We start from the raw sequence: 16,995 nt of genomic DNA on the forward strand, positions 1-16,995 counted from the left end.
CTTAGCAACTAAACAACAGCAGTAATAGGTAACAGTCACTGACTGCTTGCCACGTGCCAGACAGGGCTCTCTCTACTTTAGAGCTATTAACTCATTAAATGCAAAATTCCTGGGAGGTGCAGGTATTTTGATCCCCATCAGCTAATTTTATAAATGACTTAAAGACCCCTAGATTTTTGCTAGATGTCCCACAGCTGCTGCAGGAGGCAGCTCAGACTGGAACCTGGTCCTGGCCTCCCAGAACTCTGATCTTGAGGCAGGTAAGTGGTGCGGGCCTGCACATGCTGTATCTTAGAGTTCTTGGGACCTAAGGCCTGAGTAAACCTTTGCAGGGAGCAGAGAGCCCTGGTTGAGAATGGCCTGGGGTGGGAGGTCCTCTGGACAGAGGAAGGTGGGGGTTTGAACTCTAGCTCTTGCATTCATTTGATTTTGATGCAACTTGACCTCTAGGGTCCTCATTTTCTCACCGTAAAATGGGAAAAGTGCATGGGAGAAGTCTGGGTTCTACTCCACACCAGAAGTCATTTACACACAAGGACTTGAGTTTCCTCCTCTGTAAAATGGGAAGAGATATCTCTTGGTTGATGGCTGTGAAACTGTTTTTAAGTCATGTCTTTAAGGCGGTAAAGGACCTTAATTGGGGCTGAGCTCTCTCCCTGACAGTTTATAAAATGATTTTTTGTCGTTTCAAAATTCACTTATATAAGAAGGGAATATAAATGGCTCCTTCTCTCGGGGCCCTTTAGACCAGCAGCACTTCAACGGTCACTCCCTGCCCCCCACTTCGGGCTTCCTAGCCTTAGAGAACCGCAAAGCCTTTTCTCAGGGAAAGCGCATGGTTGGCCCCATGGAATCCACGTGCTAATCCGGCGTGCACCGGCTGGCTGGGTTACTCCCTGCCGGGAAGCAACCGTTCTGGGGGTGAGGGGCGGGGAAGCAAATGACGTCAGAGTCACGGCCTACCCTTCTTAAAGGCGCAGGCTCATAGCCCGTGTTCGTTTTTCTGTTAGAATAAATAATCAGCGAACGAAAAGTTTTAAAGGCGAGGCAGTTGGTGGGGTCTCGGCTAATGGGGCTGGCCCGGGAGAAAAATGAGTCTCCTGAGAAGCGGGATCGGAGACGTCGTTACAGGATTTACGCCAACCTGTCACCCTGGGAAGGCAATTTGAGGGGAGGGGTTTGGTATTTGTCCAGTTCGAATTCCGGGTTCTTAACTTTGACCCTCATTTTCGTCTTCCGTAAAATGGGGAAGGCGAATAATAATCTATTTCTAAAACTGTTGAGACGTAGAAATAGGTTTTGTGAGAGTAACCAACACAGAAATGTCGGTCCCCACAAGGAGGTGGGACGAAGCCCAGGTTAAACCCAGATCTCCCGGGGGCTCCCGGGCCAGCTTGTCTGACTTCAGTTGCTTACTCGTTAACTCCATCGCCAACACCCGCGTGGTACCCCGCAGTTTGTCAAGTGGTTTTGGCGTTGCAACCTCGGTGGACTGTCTGTTAAACGGGGACGACCCTATTTGATACGGTCATCATGAAGTTGTAAAAACCTCAACAAAGAGCCGGGTGGGTTGATGTTTGCCATCACTGTCTGACCGCCCTCGCGATCCTGGAAGAATGGATTCAAATCTCTTCCGGCCCGCGAATGAAGAAGACGGGGAGAGTGCGTTACCCATGCTTGTCTGGATAGTTTGTGGGAGCAGCGCTCTGCCTGGGTACTGGTGGGGTGGTGTTGGGAACAAGTTTTCAAGTACAGCGCTGCCTCCAGGTCGTGCGCGGCGTGGAGGCACGCGACCTTGGCGCGCGGGCGGGACTGGGCATCGGCCGCGCGGGTTCGGGCTAGCGCGGGACGCGGAGGAGGCCGCGAGTGGGCGGGCCGGCGTCACTCCGGGCAAAAGGTCGGTCGGCCCGCGGGGGCGGGGCCTCACTGGGCCCACCGGGGGCGGGGCGAGCTCGGCTGCTTTCCGAGTCGGCCTCGGTGCTGAGTGAGCGCGCGCGGAGCCCGCACCGGCGGCTGAGCCGCTATGGGCCCGCCCGGCCCCGGGCACCGCGCCGCTCGAGCACCGGCCTAGAGCCAGGTGGGCGGGACTGGACCAAGGCTGAGGGCCAAGAGGGAGGCAGAGGCGGGAGTTGGGTCTCTAGGGGTCCGAGGGAGCCTGAGCCGGGCGGGCCTGGCCTGGAGGCCGGGAGTCGCGGGCCGACATAGTCGGCCCCACAGGGCGCTCCCTGCGCGAGGAGTCGGAACAGAATGTCTCTGAGGGGTGAAGAGCGATCTTGTCGTCCTATCCCTACTTAAAGCACTTTGGGCCTAGCCTACCGCCCCCGCTCGCGAGAGAGATTAGATAAATTTGTCTTTACCCTTCTGGCCTCGAGAGGACGGGTGCGGGGGAGGTCTGGGAGTCCTCACTTTCAGTCCCAGGAAAGGGGGTGGGCCCTTCTCCGCCCTCGGATTTGTTCCCTTTCCCTCACTGCCCGGCCTCACCTATCCACGCTGTGCGACTCGAGGCTCGCATGCACCCATCTCGGGCCTGGGAGCTGGAGTGGGGGGCGTAGGGGGGCGGCTCAGGCGCTTTGATCGTTGGTCCCCAGGCCTTCCAGGGCACCTGCACTGAACTGGATCACAGTATGCCAGTGTGGCGAGGGAGAGGGAATGGCGGTGGGCCGTTATTGTCCATTAACTGATGGGTGACTCTCCCAGTTTCCTTGCTGACTACTCCCAGTGTGACCTTGGGCCGGTCAACTCACCTCTCTGAGCATGTTCCCCACCCCCACGCCCCCAGCAAGGGGAAGCTGAGAATAACTGCTTTAGAAAGTGGTTGTGATAAACTCATACTCAGTAAGTGAATGGGGTGAGAGTCCCCGTAGTGTCTCTAGGCACCCCTGCCTTCTTTCTTCTTCCTGACTCTGGTTTTTGCTCCAGTTGACACTTGCTTTTCAGAACTGAAGCTACAAGATGGCTGACCAGGACCCAGGGGGCATTAGCCCCCTCCAACAAATGGTGGCATCTGGTGCGGGGGCTGTGGTCACCTCCCTCTTCAGTAAGACCTGGGGAGGTGGGGTGGGAGCAGCTGGGGGCTGGGGCACACCAGATGTTGACAAGTGACTTGGCTGTGGATGAGGGGTCAGGAAGGGGTCCTGAAGGAGCCTCCAGTCCTGCCCTCCTCCCCTAGTGACCCCCCTGGATGTGGTGAAGGTACGCTTGCAGTCTCAGCGCCCCTCAATGGCCAGTGGTGAGTGCCTGACCTTGGAGCCTGTGGGGGTGCAGGGTTCCCCCGGGATGGGGTGCCTGGGGGCAGGTGGGGGCCACTTCTGACTTGAGGTACCGTCTTGTGTTTTAGAGCTGATGCCTCCCTCCAGACTCTGGAGCCTCTCCTATGCCAAATGTGAGTGCCCGCACCACGGGGAGCCTGTAAGGGTTCAGGGGAGGGGGTGTCCCGGTCTCTCAGGGCACATGGGGGTCCCACAGCCATGGACTGGCACACACTTCTAGATCTTATCAGGCAGCTCTCTGTCCTACACTAGAATGTCCACCCAGGGACCCCAGGCTCCACTGGCCCTCCAGGGATGGGAGCTCACCACCTCCCTGTGAGGTCCCAGGGCCCTGTCTTTCTGACGCCCCCACCCCTTCCCCAGTGCCCTCCTCTCTCCGATCCACAGGGAAGTGCCTCCTGTACTGCAGTGGTGTCCTAGAGCCCCTCTACCTGTGCCCAAACAGTGCCTGCTGTGCCACCTGGTTTCAGGACCCCACTCGCTTCACTGGTACCATGGTGAGGAGCAGCTGTGCCCTGGATGGGTCTGTAGGCATTCGGAGGGATACAGATTGGTAGGGCAGTAGATCCAGAAAACAGTGGGTAGCCTAAAGTACATAGAGATGGCCAGTTCATTTTGGAAAGGGCTCCCCGAGGGGGCATGGTCTTCACAAGGTTTTGAAAGGTGATTAGGAGTCCCTCCTCCTGTTCCATGCTCAGTCGTGTCTGACTCCTTGAGACCCCATGGACTGTAGCCCACCAGGCTCCTCTGCCCATGGAATATTCCAGGCACCAGTATTGGAGTGGATTGCTGTTTCCTGTTCCAGGTTATCTCTTCCCAACCCTGGGCTCAAACCCATGTCTCATGTCTCCTGCATTGGCAGGCATATTCTTACCACTAGTGCTACCTGGGAAGCCTGAATAGGAGTCTGTTTGGAGTCAAATAGGGAGTTACATGTGTGGAGGCCTGAAGGGCTCCTGGGTAGAAGCGAGGGCATCAGGTGAGGGCCCAGCCTGGGCCAGCCCTGCCACAAGCTTTGTTCATTTCATCCTTCCTTCTTCTGGGCTGGTGTCTGCGTGACCAGGATGCTTTTGTGAAGATTGTGCGACATGAGGGCACCAGGACCCTGTGGAGCGGCCTCCCAGCCACGCTGTGAGCACCCCAGTTCTGCAGCTTTCCTCCCCCTGATCCCCCCCATTCCAACCTCTTATTCCCAGTGTTGGCTGGCTGAGTGGGGCCAGGGAACCTTGGGAGATTTGGGAGCTTTGGAGAGTCTTGGCTAACCTATACACACCCCCAGGGTGATGACTGTGCCAGCCACTGCCGTCTACTTCACCGCCTACGACCAACTCAAGGCCTTCCTGTGTGATCGAGCCCTGACCTCTGACCTCTACGCTCCCATGGTGGCTGGCGCACTGGCCCGCCGTGAGCACAGTCCTGGGCCCGCCGTCTCCCTTTGACCACCCCCCACAGTGCAGGAGCCCAGTCCAGACTCCCAAACTCTGCCAGCCTTGGGGTGGAGGGATGTTTAAGGCCCCCGGACTCTGGGACGGCTGCCTCTGGGACCTGTGAGCTGACCCATCCTCCCGTTCCCCACAGTGGGCACCGTGACTGTGATCAGCCCCCTGGAGCTGGTGCGGACAAAGCTGCAGGCTCAGCACCTGTCATACCGGGAGCTGGGCACCTGTGTCCGAGCGGCTGTGGCTCAGGGTGGCTGGCGCTCACTCTGGCTGGGCTGGGGTCCCACTGCCCTTCGGGATGTGCCCTTCTCAGGTAGGCATCTGGAGGGCAGGGGTTGAGGTGAGGGGCCCCAGGAGGTCTACAGCTAAGCCCCAGTTTTGCTACTACTAATCTATAAGTCATGTAACTTCTCTGAGCCGTGAGTATCCATCTCACATGTGAAGTGGGCCCCACATTTTCATGAGACACTTCCTGCCCAGGGCCTGTGAAATCCACTGGCACATAGCATGCAAGCTTCATAATTGGGAGGGAGTAGTTGTGATGTAGGTCCGTGGGAGATGGGAGGTCTGGGCCTACCCCACTGCCCTCCCAGTCTCTAATGAGTGCATCCCCGTGCCCCCAAGCTCTGTACTGGTTCAACTATGAGCTGGTGAAGAGCTGGTTGAGCAGGCTCAGGCCAAAGGACCAGACCTCCGTGGGCATCAGCTTTGTCGCTGGCGGCATCTCAGGGATGGTGAGTCGATCATGGTGGGAGTGAGGCCATTGACGTGTTCTTGAGGTGACCAGAGGGTTGTTGGAGATGCTCTGGAAAAGAATCTTTGTGTGCCTCTCCATGGGTACACACACTCCATTCCCCTAGTGATGTTCTAGCTAAGGCCAGGAGGCCCTGGTTGGATGCAAGGGATGGGGGTCCTGGGAATGGAGACAAGTCTGTTCCCACCCTACCAGGTGGCAGCCACTCTGACTCTACCCTTCGACGTGGTGAAGACTCAACGCCAGATCGCACTAGGAGCAGTGGAGGCTGTGAGAGGTGAGGAGCCCTGGCTTGTGTGGGGCAGGGCAGGCAGGGTTGGGGGTGCCCAGCGGGGTCTTATTGGGCCACACCTGAATTTGCAGTGATGCCCCCGCACGCCGACTCTACTTGGCTGCTGCTACGGAGGATCCTGGCCGAGTCAGGCACCAGGGGCCTCTTTGCAGGTGGGCATCTTTGTGTGTGTGTCCACACCCTGGTGAAGTTGGTGCTCCCTGGGGCTCGACCTCTGACCCTAGCCTCCCCCTCCCACTGCAGGCTTCCTCCCGAGGATCATCAAGGCCGCCCCTTCCTGCGCCATCATGATCAGCACTTATGAGTTCGGCAAAAGCTTCTTCCAGAGGCTCAACAGGGAACAGCTTCTGAGCCCTTGAAAGCGAGGGGACAAGGACCCCACCTCTTCTGTGGACAGGGTGGGGCAGGAGGAGACTGAGCCAAGTGCCTTTTCCTTCAGCACTGAGGGGAGGGGCCTCATTTCTCTTTCCTCCCCACTCAGCCCTAGGGGTGGGAGGAATGCCCCTCTGCACCCACCCAGAGCTCTTCCCCCCAAACCCCCTGACTACTTCCTGCTGTTCCCCATTCCCCAGCCCCGAGAATCATCACTCTCTTCCCTCAAGTTCAAGACCAAATCTGCTCACTTCTCCCCTCATTTCCCTGTGGGTTTGCTGTAAGTGAGCCTGTCTCTAGGAGCCACAAAACCCTGGGCCTGGCCTAGTCTGTACCCACCCCTGTTAATTTGTTGAGTCTAAAGATGATAAACCTCTTTCCAGTGCTTGTGACTGCAGGAGGTGTCTGGGGTGGGTGGGAAAGCAGGGCTTGATGAGCGATTTGCACAGAAGAGGCCTGGAAGGGACCTTGACGTTGGCTTTGGCTGCCCAGGTGGCATCCCTGTAGAGGAGCCCTCCTGCAATGTCATGAGAGCCGCTGGGGGTGAGACCTTTACCCAAGGGCACACTTAAGTGACAACCCAGGAAGGAAGGTGGCTTCAGTGCCAGGCCTTGGCTTAACGGAAGAGTCTGGACCTGTAGGCTGAAGCTGAATTGCTCAGTAATGGATGGGAAATGGGGCCGTGCCAGGGCTTGCCTTCTCCATCTCTGCCCCGCCCCCCAACTCTCTGCCCAGGATGTCCAGCATCGTCTCTGCCTGGGGTAGATGAGCCATCCAAGGGGCCCTTAACACATTTTGGGGTTTCCCTGGGCTGACCTACTATTTCAGACACTTCATACCAAGGCCACCTGCTCGCTGAATTACTCCAACCAGTCTGTTCCCAGGTTTTAGCAGGTCCAGCATCACCTGGTTATGGGCCCAGCACTAATTCCACCACATTCTGCCAACCTCAGGACCGGGCCCCCTGTCCCAGCCCCTCCACAGACAAGGCCGCCCTCAGTCCTCTGGTTTTTATTTGCCTGATACCCTCATAGCTGGCCCCCGCCCCCAGCCAGGGGGCTGAGGAGGGAGTGACTCCAGGGCACACACAGGGACAGACAGAAGAGGCATGGGACGTGGGGCTGCTGAGGCTGGGCCGCCAGCCCCCGAGGAGGGTGGGGCGATGAGCGAAGGAGAGTCCTGCTGGGAGCTAACCAGGCATCGGGGTCACCAGAAGAAGCAGCTTCCTGAGGGTCCCCGTGGCCTCGGTGCCCCTGCCTCGGCCCCAGCGGCCTCTCTCTGCAGCTCGGGCCTCCGTGGGCGAGAAGCTGAACTGGGCTAGAAGCAAAGGGTGTCTCCAGAGAGACTCCTGGCTGAGTGGGCAGCGTTCTCTGGAGGGTGGCCTGGGCTGGGGAGGCTCTGAGGGAGGGCGGCAGGTGGGGCTGGCGCTGCCCACGCCGCTCCTCAGCTGGGGCTCAGTGCCGGGCTGCCCTCGGGACTGTCGCTCACCAGGCACTCGTTGGATTTGAAGCTCGCCAGGGACTTGCAGCTGGGGATGGAGGCCAGGGAGCCGCAGAGGCCCAGCATGGAGGGCGTGGGGTCCTTCCCTGGGGAGAGAGGGCGGGTGAGGCCATGCCGACCGGCCTCCGTGAGTGAGTGGTGGGCGGTGCTCGGGTGCAGGCAGTGAAGGGACAGCCCTCGGGTCACCCGCCAGGAGACCCTCCTCATTCCTGGAGCACCGGCCTTTTGCAGCGAAACCGAAACCAGGGAAGAGCACCTGCGGCTGTCATGCAGAGAGCTGGGGACAGACACTGTATTGTAATCGTCAGTTTATGTCTCTGTCTCCCCCCGAGGGTTCATCCTCTCTTTGTCCATTTATTAAACACATGGTGAGCACTTGTTCGGTTCCAAGCGCGGGGGATACAGAGAGCGGACGAGACACGGTCCCTGCCCTCACGGAGCTCACAGTCTGGTGGGGAGACAGACACACAGACAATCACAGACACAGTGTGGCGGGGTTCCACGGTCCATAGCCTGCCTCGTCTCAGAGAAGTTCTAGGGTCATCCAGTGCGGTGTGGATTTTAGAAAGAAAAGACAGGTGGTCCAGGCACCAGGGAAACTAGGGTGGGAAAGCCAGGTGAAGCCAGGGAGGGAGGGCAACACAAAATGCATGCGTTGAAGTCCTGGACATTCGCTTGAAGGGAGCCACTAATTTGGTTCTGAGCTTCCTGGCAGCCAAAGAGAAGGGGGAAACAACGGTCAGGCAACTGGTTCATAGAGCGCAAGAAATAAGAGCAAAATAGTTAGGCAAAGAACTCCCAGAGGATCTGTGGGGCCTTTGAGGATGTCACGGAGCCCTCACCATTTGCCAACACTGGTGACTGTTCTAATCAGCATCCCCATTGTACAGATGAGAAGGGCTCAGCAAGGTGGATTCAATGACCAAGCTCCCACAACCAGAGAAGGCGTGGCTGAGATTTGTGCCAGGGTCTGCCTGACACCCCAAACCAAGCTCTCAGTTGCTGTGCTAAGCTCCCAGGCAGGGTTGATTGAACGAGGAATGTGGCCAGGGCCTGACTACAAGCCCCAAGGCCTGGCCTCAGCCCTTCTGGAGTGGGTACTGGGTGCTGGATTGGGGGGCTCACCGATGGGACCCCAGGGTTCCTCGTCCCGCTTGCCCTCTCCCAGGCGCTGGGAGTCCGAGCTTAGACTGGCTTCAGCAGACAGGGGCTCCGTGCTCATGAAACTGTGTCTGTGGCAAAGCAGAGAGAGCCGGTGGGCGGACAGAGGCCCACAGCCCCTAGCGCCCCTCTTCCGTAGGAGAGCAGGCTGGGGCCAGGCTGCTGGGGCCAGGCTGTCTGGCTGGGGCTTACCTCCGGTAGAGCTTGGGGTTGTTGGCACCCTCGGCCCCACTGAGCGTGCCCAGTGATGGCCATTGGTTGACCAGGCGTGTGGTGAGGTCCTTGGAACCCTGGGCCAGGGGAGCGTGGTCACCAGGGATCAGACCTGTCCTGGGATGGGGAGGGGGGGTCAGGCCTGGCTGGAAGAGGGAGCAGAAGTGGGGAAGGAGGGGCTCAGAGAGAGATGGGGGGAGGGGCTAGGATTGAAACCTGGGTGGCAGAAACGGTATGAATGTTGAGAGTCAGTGGAGTGTGCTGGGGGGTCACAGGAGTGATAGGAATTAGTGCAATTATGTTGGGGTTTAGCAGAATAATGAGATGTCAGGGTGGTGGGCAGGTCGGTGCAGAGCAATGCGGGGTTCATGAAGAGTAATGGGGTGTCGGGATCATGCTGGGAGGCCTCAGGGTAATGGAAACGTTTAAAGAGAAACTGTTAGAAGGATGGGCAGAGGTGAGGTCAGGGGTCACTGTGAGTGATGATGCTCAGTGGGCCTACGTTCACACGTGTTGAACAGAGGGAATGATGCAATCATGTTGAAGGGCGTTGAATACTATTAATTAGAGATGCTTGTGAGTAATACTGGGGCTGCTGTAGTGCGGGAATCCCAGGAGTACTGTTGAGTGGCCATTCTAGTGGTGTCGGGTAGCTGAGGGTGAAGTGGGGAGCCGGCTTGGGGCGGGGGTAGAGATGGGGGGTGGTGCGGGTTTTATGTTGAGAATAAAGTTAGGTCGCCCGGGGAGGGGGATCTCAGGGTGGCGGTACCGGGCTCAGTGGTTTGATGTTGGTGGTTGGTATCAGGAAAGGTGATGTTAGAGTCAGCGGGGGCGATGTGGTCGGGGTGGCGGGGGACCAGGGTCAGGGCCGCGGCGGCGGCACTCACAGCTGCTCCTGTAGCTCCAGGATCACGCCTTCCAGCTCCCGCTTCTCCCGCTGGTTCTGCGCCGCCGCCTCCTCCAGCTGCAGTTGCAGCCGCCGGTTCTCCGCCTCCAGGTCCTTCAGCTGCGATTCGCGCAGACGCACCAGCTCCTCCAGGTAGCCCTGCGGGGCGCCGGCTCAGCCCGGGCGGCGGGAGGAGGTGGTCCCCGCGGCCGCCCGCCCCGCCTCCTGCGGACTCGCCCCGCCCACGCCCCGCCCGCGCCGCGCGCCGCGCACCTTCTGCGCGTAGACAATGCGGAACTTCTGTTCCATCTTGTGCCACTTGCTGTACCAGCTGTCCTCGTCGGTGACGAGCGGCAGGTACGGGTGCTCGGGCGAGTTGTCCTCGCTCGTGCTGCTCTCGGCGCTGTGCCGCTCCTCCTCGTCCGTCAAGTAGTCGTAGCTTGAGGGAGGGAGCAGTTACACAGCCGAGGTTACACAGTTACACAGACAAGCCTCTTGGGCCGGGGGCGGGGGCCGGGGGGGCGGCATGATGCCCAGACCGCTTGCCTCCCGCCCGCCATTCCCACCCCTCAGGGCCGTCGTCTGTCAGCACCCGCCCACCTCCGCAACAATCGCGCTGCTCACCTCTGAGTGAACTTTAGGTAGGGCGTGTAGTCGATGACCACGGGGGTCTTCCCGTCCAGCACTTCGCCCTTTAGGCAGAAGCTGGGGGCAGAGCAGCCACAGGGTGGGGGGCAGGTATGAGAGGATGGGAGTGTGGACGGACTTTCGCAGAGAAACAACCCCAATCCCACCGTCACGGTGACCGCCACCGCCACCCAGACCCCACCTGAAGTCTATGGCGCTCAGTCCGATCAGCATCCCAGTGAGGACCGTGGCTTCCTCCCGCATCATGATGGCTCCTGAGTCGTAGAAGCGTCTGTGGAAGGGGGGAGGTACCGGCAATGTAGTCTTCCCAGGGGGCCCCACACCTCAGGGCTTCTCCTGTTGGCTTATCACAAACCTTGCCTGGAGGAAGGAGGTACCTTTTTTCCTGCTCACCCCTCACTGTGGATCTTGTCTCCCCCTCAGACTGGGGCCCACCGGGGATAGCGCCTTGTCTCTCACCTATTAAAACGCGTGTCCCCTGAGATTCGACCTCCATCCCTCTGAACTACCCCTTCTCCACCAAGTACAGAGTCACCCAGATCCTTAAAATCAGGAAACAAGTCCTAAACAGTGTTTGGCATATAAATGTTAGTCTCTCAGTCGGGTCCAACTCTTTGCAACCCCATGAACTGTAGCCTACCAGGCCCCTCTGTCTATGGGATTCTCCAGGCAAGAATACTGGAGTGGGTTGCCATTCCCTTCTCCAGGGGATCTTCCCGACCCAGGAATAGAACCCAAGTTTTCTGCATTGTAGGCAGATTCTCTACCGTCTGAGCTACCAGGGAAGTATTTTGGCATACAGTTGATTTTTAAAAATATATGTTAATGTGAATCCCGAAATGTGAGGACACAGCAGAGATACAGTGCAGCCACAAACATCAGTTTGGGCGTGACCACGTGAGTGGGGTAGTGAGGCACATGTCCCTACTGTACTCATTTACCCCTTTGGCACATCTTGCCTGTGACCCTGCCTCCCGGACCCAATATCTCTGCAGACCCACAATGTACAGACTGAAACTCTGTCCCCTGGGACTCTGAAGTCCATGGGTAGCAAGTACAGACTGCTGCTGCTGTTTGCAGAGCAGGTAGAGCTGTGTGCTATAGGTCATGGAATGAGGCCAACAAGTAAAATAATGCATAGTTGAGACTTGTCCAGAGCTATGTGCATGAGACCAGCACTGGAGGTCGTAGGGGTCAATGAATTTGACTTGGAAGAGATGGTGGTGGCGCTAAAAGTGTGTTCTGGGACTGGCTGGCCCAGCTGATGGGTGGACGGTCTGGGAGGGGAAAGCTAGCAGTGCATGCTGGTAGTTGTAGTCCAGATACCGAAGGTTGCAGCCACAACTTGAGGATCAAGTGTGTTTAGGCAATGAATGTACACCCTGGGACTTGTGGTCCACACTGATTGAGGGGGTCTGACCTGGTGGTCCGAGTGTCCCGCAGGGCTGTGGTGATGTATTCCGACATGCGCTTCTCCATCAGTGCCACCCGGATCCATGCCCGGCCCTGGAAAGCACGTTCACTTTTACTGGCTGCCCCAGAGGGACCTGTGTGTGTGCCCCTGGGTCTGGACCTCCTGTGGCCCTTCTTCCCTGTGCCTGTGGGCTGGGGTGAGGACCAAGGAGCAAGCAGCCCCTCTGTATCCAGAGGAGGGAGCAGCTGCCCTGGCCTTGCCTGCTGCAGGCAGCTCACCTTGGCCCGGGCGGTACTGATGTTTTCCATGTTCTCGATGCTGCTCACACAGTTGTTGGGCACTTTGCTGCAGGCCAGGCGGATGTAGTCCCAAAAGCCTCGCTGCCCGTCTGAGCTGAACCAGCTCACCGGACCTGCTGGGGCACAGGCTGAGCCAGGGCAGGGAGTGGGCTCAGCAAGACCAGGGAGTTTGGAGAGGGTCCATGTAATGGGGCATGCACATGCATAAATAAAAGCAGCCATACACATGCATCATGCCTACCCCAAACAGACATACCCACACATACATGTACACACAAGGCTCACTGCTGGGGCTTGTGGGTACCCCTGTATTGTGCCCCCCTTTCCCAACTCTGTGCTTGAGCTTCTGTGCATGATCTAGAATTGGGACCAGGGTCAATGATGGGGTTCAGACAGCCACAGAGTAGATCAGAAGGGGGTAGCTGGGAGCAATAGGGGACAGGAACCTGGACCCACCTTTGAAACGATGGCTGAGGATCTGCTCTAAGATGGCTGCAAAATTCACAAACTCCTCGGATGAGTCATCGATGGGCTCCGTTGTGTACTTCTCCAGCAGGGTTTTCACGGAGAACCTGGGTGAGAGGGAGGGAGAAGGGGCAGTGGGGTGTCAGGTGAGAAGACGGGGTAATGGGGGTAAAAGGCAGGATAAGAAGAGATCACCAGGAGCATGGATGTGGTAGGAAGGCAGAGGGAAAGAGGGTGGGGGACAAGAGAGGCTGTAGTGACCAGAGAGGGGCTGTGATGTGGGCGAGTAGGGTGGCATATGGGAGACTGACAGAGTAGGTGACGGAGAGGCAGAGAAGGGAAGCTTCAGGAACAAGTATGAGAGTGGATGAAACAACAGGTAGAAGGATGAGGCACCTGGAGCCAGGGGGCCAGCCCAGAGCCTCTTGCTGATCACCCGCCCTTTGGAGTTGTGTTCTGTCTGTCAGAGAAGGGTGGGGGTTGGCTCGGAGGTGGGAGTTGCTTTGTGCCCCTGTCTTGAGCTGCCTTCTGCTATTGCTAGAACATTCTCCAGTCCCTTCTGGGGTGGGGGTGGGGTCACCTGTGCCAGAGCATGTGAGTTGCACCAAGCACATGGAGCGTGGGCAGGCATGGGTGGCCAGGTGGACCCCCAGCACACGGATGCCCCCCTTCCCCCTTTTCCTTCCTAGCTCGGCCACCCACACACCAGCTGCCCAGAACCAGGCAGTGCAGAACTGGGCAGGGGGAGGTGCAGGGTGTGGGTCTGACACACACAGTGGGTGGGAGGGGGCATTGGCAGCAGATCTCTAGAAGGGGGCTTGAGGGCCCGGACACCTGGCCTCTCAGAGAGGAAGGAAGCCAGGGGAAGCCAATGGGGCTGAGAGACTGGAGCCCAGCAGCCCCCACCCTCCCTCCAATCCACCCAGAGCCTGGGCTCCCTCTACAGTCCCTACGCCTGCAGTCTCCACCTGCCATCGCTGCAGCGGGGTGGGGCAGGGATGAGGACATGGTTCCCAGCATCCCATCATGGCCCCTCTGTGGGTGGTACAGCAGGGGGATGTATCCAGGGATATGGGGGCTTCTTGGAACCATCCTTCTTTCTCTAAGCTCTCCATCCAGTCCTGTAATGTGCCCAGCGCTATACTCTGTATGTGTCATCTCATCTATCCTGACAGCCTTGGGAGGAAGGTCCTCTTAGTATCACCATTACCCCGATTTTACAGATAAGATAACTGAGGGTCTAAGAGATTGACTGGTCGGTTCGAAGTCACACTGCTTGTGAGGCGTCAACACGTATGTCTGATCCCAACGCCCTTGCTCTTTCTGGGGCCTCCTGGTGGATGTCAGGATCACTGAGGCCCCAAGCAGCCCCTGCCTCCTCCACACTCTGTCCTCCACTCCATGCTCCAGCCCTTGGACACTGGCCTCCAAGGCTCTAGGCCAGTGGCACAACTAAGCCCACAGACCTCACTCCCTTCCCTTTGAGTTGGTCTGGCCTGAGATAAGAGTCAGGTCAGTGCTGCGGTTGTACCAAGGGAGGCAGCCTGGGTGGACTCAAATCCTGTATCCTTGTGGTACCTTTGTGGCCTTGGACAAGTCACTTAATCTCTCCAAGGCCCATCTTCACCAGGTGCAAACAAGAATAATAGTACCTGTCTCATCAAATTTTGGTTCAAATTCCAGGAAAAGTGTGGGAGAAGGTGAGTGAGCAAGCCATGGGGCAGGGGTGGTAAGGAACTGGGCCATTAATGGCATGGCCAGAAGGAGTCTATGTTTAAGGCACTATCTGGGCTTTATTATACAGCCCTGCTCCTGTGTTGTCTTCTGGTCATTTGGGTCAGACCTCAGTGGGGGCCTGTGGCTGGTTTCAGCATGGCAGCCATCTGCCATCTGTCCTCAGGGGTGCTATGGAGCTGGTCATCGCCCCCGGGAGCCCCATGGTGTGTTCCCTGCTCAGAGGTGCAGTGGCTGCTGCAGGTTACCATGGAGACAGGGCAGCCAGGGCCCAGGGGAGCCCTCGGCCTGCTAAAGGGAACTGTTCCCAGAGCTGGAGGCGAACCACGTGATTGTGATGAGGCGGCAGGGGCTGGAGGGGTTTCTGAGCCTCTGTCATGCTCCCAATCCTCCCGCCAACTCTAACCCTCACATTCCAGCTCTAACCCCACTTTCAGTCCCCTAGAACATCTGCTTCTGCTGCTGAGGCCCAGGGGCATTCGTCCCTTCCCTACACTTTCAGCAGTCCCAGCTGTCCTGGCAGGCAAGAGAAGGAAGAAGAACCTAGGAGGTCAAGAGAGATGAGAGGGACAGGAAGGATGGCATCGGGATGGGCTGTTTTCATGTGCCAGGCGTCCAACATGCATCATGTCATTACCATTCCTTGGTGTGGCTATTACATCTACAATGGAGATAGTAAGACACCCAAGGCCCAGAGTGGTTAGGAGACTCCCACCAAGTGGTACAGCTAATAACTGAAGAAAAGCCTGAACCTAGGACCATCTGTGTTTTACACCACACTGGCAGGGCCTGGGAGGTGAGCATGGAGGCAGAGGCCTGCATTTGGGCTGGGCCACTGCCACTCATTCCTTCTCTAACGTTCCAGGCATTTTAAAGAGGTCATGTGTGCACAGCACCATGCTAGGCACTGGGGATACAATGGTATGAGACAGACGTAGTAGAGCAGGGTGTGCACCCAGGAACCTGGAAGAGTTGTAGGAGACAGACCCAGGGCATCAGGGGGGCACTGATTCCTGGGGGAGGGAGCAGGACCAAGGCTGGTATGCAGGCAGGTGGGGCTGGCAAGGGAAGACAGCTGAGCCCTCAGAGGTGGCGTGGGACAGAGGGGAGATTGCAGGTGGAGAAGGCATCTGGCAGGGGTTCAGAGGGGGAGAGATGAGTGCAGGTGGGGGCTGAGGACTGGTCATTCCTGGCTTCAGGGCAGGGAGAGTGAGCCACTGCGGGGCTGGGGAGTGGGAAGGTTCACTTTCTGGGCCCCAAGAAAGCGGGCAAGTCTTCCCAACACTGCGACAACCCCACCCTTGGGAACCAAGGGCTTGGCCCTCCCAATCTCCTCCGCTTGAGCCCAGGAGAACCCACCTTCTGCGGTCAGGCCCTCAGTCCTTCCCACCACAGGGGCAGTGCTGTGCCTTCACTGGATGGATTCAGGGACTTCACCTACATGCCCGGTTGACCCTGCCATGGGCTGTAACTGCCCAGAGATGGAGGAGGGCACCACCCCTGCTCCAGGATTTGAGCATTGCGAAATCTCCCAGAAAAGCCCTACCCCAGAGAGGCCAGGTTGGCAGGGGTGGGCGTGAGGACATGCTTGGAGGGCGTTCATTCCCCTCTCCCATCAGTTCTCTGCCCACCCAGCTCCCGCCCCCAGCAAGGGAGCCAGCCCTCCCCACCCCTCCCCCTCACAGACAATGTCACTTCCTGGTTCTCACAGGAAGCTGCAGTGCCAATTAAACACCCCTCACCCTCCAGGCCCCAGACTGGGCACCGGCCTGGCCTAGCCTGGCCTAGAAGGAAGGGTAGGGACCAGACCTCCAGACCCTCTCCAAGCCTGGGTCTGAGGATAGCGGACGCGCGCTGCTCTTAACCCTGTGCTGCCTCCCTTTTCTTCGCGTCTGCTGTGCATCCTCGCATCCAGCCGGCCCCGCCGCCTCTCCTTGACCACCCCACCCCCGCCCGCCGGCGGTGCCCACCTGCACACGGTGATCAGGTTCCTGCGCTCCACGGCCACATTGCGGGAAGACGCTTTCTTGGAGGACAACCCCAGAGCCATGGTGGTCTGGACAAAGCTCGCTTCCATCCAGATGTGTGGCCACTGCTGCCGCCGCCAGCTGCCCCTCACCCTGCCCGGCGCCCCGGCCCTCCACCGCCGGATCACCGCTGGGCCCTCTGCCCGCCGGGGCACGTCGACCCCTCCACGGCCATCCTCCAGCCGCTGCGCGTGTTGCCCGGCCCCCTGGCTCCCTCCCCCGGCGGCGATTCCGAAGCAAAACAAGGCCGGGGAGGGAACTCTCCGAGGTGCTGAGCCGGGGCCCGTCACCCCCTCCCCTAGCCGCCCGCCCCCCTCGGCCGGTGACGTCAAAGCCCTCGAGCCCCGCCCCCCGGCAGGCCAGGGACCAATCCGCAGAGGGTGCAGGATTTGGGGGGAGGGGAGAGGGCAGGGGCCTCAGGGAGCGCCGAGAGGGTCCCAGGGAGAGGCAGCGATTGGAAGGAAGAAAGGGGGCTTCTGGCTTGCCCTCCACTCCCTAGCTCAGAGCCCAGGACCCCACGTC

General features: G+C 58.7%; 2 protein-coding genes and 1 long non-coding RNA gene across 12 annotated transcripts; 2 read left to right on the forward strand and 1 right to left on the reverse strand.

The window, feature by feature from the left end:
- The first annotated feature begins 1,960 nt into the window (after positions 1 to 1,960).
- Positions 1,961 to 6,511, forward strand: SLC25A39 (solute carrier family 25 member 39). Of its 4 annotated transcripts, none has more exons than XM_020873421.2 (12): positions 1,961 to 2,077; positions 2,938 to 3,037; positions 3,170 to 3,229; positions 3,338 to 3,382; positions 3,633 to 3,766; positions 4,333 to 4,400; positions 4,549 to 4,673; positions 4,848 to 5,021; positions 5,333 to 5,442; positions 5,658 to 5,739; positions 5,826 to 5,906; positions 5,998 to 6,511. In XM_020873421.2, exons 2-12 carry the CDS (start codon positions 2,953 to 2,955, stop codon positions 6,111 to 6,113), a joined length of 1,080 nt encoding a protein of 359 aa, XP_020729080.1. In that variant the 5' UTR covers positions 1,961 to 2,077; positions 2,938 to 2,952; the 3' UTR covers positions 6,114 to 6,511. The 4 variants fall into 4 exon arrangements, with proteins under 4 accessions (XP_020729080.1, XP_020729083.1, XP_020729084.1 ...); XM_020873424.2 differs by having other exon boundaries at positions 3,657 to 3,766; XM_020873422.2 differs by lacking the exon at positions 1,961 to 2,077 and adding an exon at positions 2,151 to 2,260.
- A 611-nt stretch (positions 6,512 to 7,122) lies between these two features.
- RUNDC3A (RUN domain containing 3A) lies at positions 7,123 to 16,523 on the reverse strand. Of its 6 annotated transcripts, none has more exons than XM_020873431.2 (11): positions 16,417 to 16,523; positions 12,704 to 12,819; positions 12,227 to 12,360; positions 11,955 to 12,040; positions 10,716 to 10,805; positions 10,511 to 10,591; positions 10,160 to 10,325; positions 9,888 to 10,045; positions 8,980 to 9,117; positions 8,752 to 8,858; positions 7,123 to 7,712 (listed from the first exon to the last, which is right to left on the reverse strand). In XM_020873431.2, the coding sequence occupies exons 1-11, from the start codon at positions 16,521 to 16,523 to the stop codon at positions 7,570 to 7,572; spliced, it is 1,326 nt and encodes a 441-aa protein (XP_020729090.1). In that variant the 3' UTR covers positions 7,123 to 7,569. The 6 variants fall into 6 exon arrangements, with proteins under 6 accessions (XP_020729090.1, XP_020729088.1, XP_020729094.1 ...); XM_020873429.2 differs by having other exon boundaries at positions 12,227 to 12,375; XM_020873433.2 differs by lacking the exon at positions 7,123 to 7,712 and adding an exon at positions 7,918 to 8,334.
- On the forward strand, positions 10,805 to 16,700 carry LOC110124773 (uncharacterized). Of its 2 annotated transcripts, none has more exons than XR_011492372.1 (3): positions 10,805 to 10,907; positions 13,936 to 14,005; positions 16,362 to 16,700. It is a non-coding gene; the product is annotated as an uncharacterized lncRNA (long non-coding RNA). The 2 variants fall into 2 exon arrangements; XR_002309881.2 differs by lacking the exon at positions 16,362 to 16,700 and adding an exon at positions 14,884 to 15,432.
- The last annotated feature ends 295 nt before the right edge of the window (positions 16,701 to 16,995 follow it).

This window comes from Odocoileus virginianus, chromosome 17 (genome assembly GCF_023699985.2).
Source record: "Odocoileus virginianus isolate 20LAN1187 ecotype Illinois chromosome 17, Ovbor_1.2, whole genome shotgun sequence".
In the NCBI taxonomy this organism is placed as follows: Eukaryota; Metazoa; Chordata; class Mammalia; order Artiodactyla; family Cervidae; genus Odocoileus; species Odocoileus virginianus.